General features: G+C 54.8%; 1 protein-coding gene across 1 annotated transcript; it reads left to right on the top strand.

Annotated features, from left to right (window-relative positions):
• The first annotated feature begins 286 nt into the window (after positions 1-286).
• On the top strand, positions 287-1,324 carry LOC103647007 (E3 ubiquitin-protein ligase Os04g0590900). The gene has a single exon (XM_023301785.1). The coding sequence runs from the start codon at positions 461-463 to the stop codon at positions 1,025-1,027; it is 567 nt and encodes a 188-aa protein (XP_023157553.1). The 5' UTR covers positions 287-460; the 3' UTR covers positions 1,028-1,324.
• The last annotated feature ends 574 nt before the right edge of the window (positions 1,325-1,898 follow it).

Below are 1,898 nucleotides of genomic sequence, written 5' to 3'. Positions count from 1 at the left end.
GCCACCTCTAGCGCGCCGCGCCATGCATGCGTCGTCCTGCACGCACTAATGGCGAGATAAATTAAGAATAAGAGTGGTGCATTTAGGGGATGGTAGCTACTGTAGCAGTAGTGTTATTAGTTACCCAATGCAAACACTGATGCGTACGCTTACCCCCAAACGGCAGGAGCAGAAGGAACGTATCGTACGTATGCATGCAACGCAACAGAGACCGGGCTGTTGAGTTCCAAGCACAAGGCGACACAGACACAGGCACACAGCCATGGACGTTTCCGTCAATCGGGCATCGACCGTCGACAGAGAGAGATCCTCGTAACCATCGCTGCGAGGCTTGGCCGCTTGCGCTGCCGGTCATTAGGCAGGGACGGGGGGAGGAGCGAGGGGGGCGCTGTCAAATCGACCATGCGCCATGGCGCCGCTGCCGCGGGCCGTCTAGATCCACCATACCACCGCAGCCACCATGTCGTGGTCGTCGCTGACGAGCGGCGACACGTACAAGTCGCCAGCGTTCATCGCGCTGGTGAGCGCGCTGTGCGTGGCCGTGCTGCTGCTGCTGCACCACTGCGTCCTCGTCGCCTGCTGCCACGGCGGCGACAGGCGACGCCGGAGGCAGCAGCACCACCACCGGCGCGTCGTCGGCGTGGTCAGCGCCAGCACGGCCGACACGCGGCGGCAACGGCAGCCGGAAGAGGAAGAGGAGGCGAGCGTCAGCGTGGAGGTGAGCGCGACGTCGCGGACGCACCTGGTGGGCGCAGCGGTGGTGTGCCGGTACCGCAAGGAGGAGGCCTGGAACGAGTCGACGTGCCCGGTGTGCCTGGCCGACTTCGACGACGGCGAGGTCGTGCGGGTGCTCCCCGAGTGCATGCACTACTTCCACGCCGACTGCATCGACACGTGGCTGCGCGGGAGCACCAGCTGCCCGATGTGCCGCGCCGAGACCACGCCCACGCCCACGCCTAGCCCGGCCTCCGTGCGCCACCACCTCGAGCTCTCCGTCTCCCTCGAGGAGATCCTCGTCGCGACGTGAGCAGCGCCCCGGACCATCTTCACGTGGGACCGAAGGCGTAGGCTGCGGCGCTCCAGTCACCGGAAGCGTAGCGATAAACAGCCACGGAAGGAAGAAGGGGAAGCTGGGTGCTGGTGCATGGCTCTGCTTCATTCACATGAACGTGGTCGGAGACAGAGCAAAGGCATGCATGGCCCGGATTTCTTCCATTTTTTTGGGATTAGAGGGTCTCAAATTCTTAGCGATTATTTTTTTTAAAACTAGCACGCTATTTCTGATTTATGATGGCATGCCAAGATTATGCTTTGCTGCCACTACTCCCCTGCGTTGGTATCATAGAAAAAAAATTAGATTTTCAAAGGTGCCTTCAATTTCCTTAAGCATTTATTTATATTAGTGACATCCTACTGAATCAAATCCTACTCTTGTTCTAGTTCAGTCTTTAGCGATGCGTCGTAACTAGGGGTGGTAATGGATCATGATTCAAATAATTCTTAAATAAATTTTAGTTCAAAAATGAATATAAATAAGGTCTGATCCTAATTCGATCTTTAAATCTTATAGTGTAAAATTTAGAATCCATTGTCACCTAAAGTCGTAATATGTCATTGTATGATTAAGATAAAACCTATGAAATCATTGTGCCATACAAATAAAACTATGTAGCGGATTAGCAACTGTATCTATCCCGAGGTTATCATAACACAGATTGGAATCATGGGCTGTTAGAAGGCCTGAGTGGGCCGGACAGTTGGTTTCGTGGGCTGGCCGGCTAAGTTAGACTAGAGACGGCGTAAGAGTTTAAGTCCAAGGCATCGTGATGGCCGTTTCCGATCAAGCCTGCATGAAACTCTGCATCACACACAAGTCGGAGCAGATTCCCGAACATGTA

Source organism: Zea mays, chromosome 2, assembly GCF_902167145.1.
Source record: "Zea mays cultivar B73 chromosome 2, Zm-B73-REFERENCE-NAM-5.0, whole genome shotgun sequence".
NCBI lineage: Eukaryota > Viridiplantae > Streptophyta > Magnoliopsida > Poales > Poaceae > Zea > Zea mays.
The sequence above is the reverse complement of the archived record's forward strand: the minus strand, read 5'-3'. Positions and strand labels throughout refer to the sequence as shown.

Bases quoted from the DNA above. Each gene is read 5' to 3' on its own strand.
- LOC103647007 (XM_023301785.1), top strand. From the start codon at position 461: ATGTCGTGGTCGTCGCTGACGAGCGGCGACACGTACAAGTCGCCAGCG.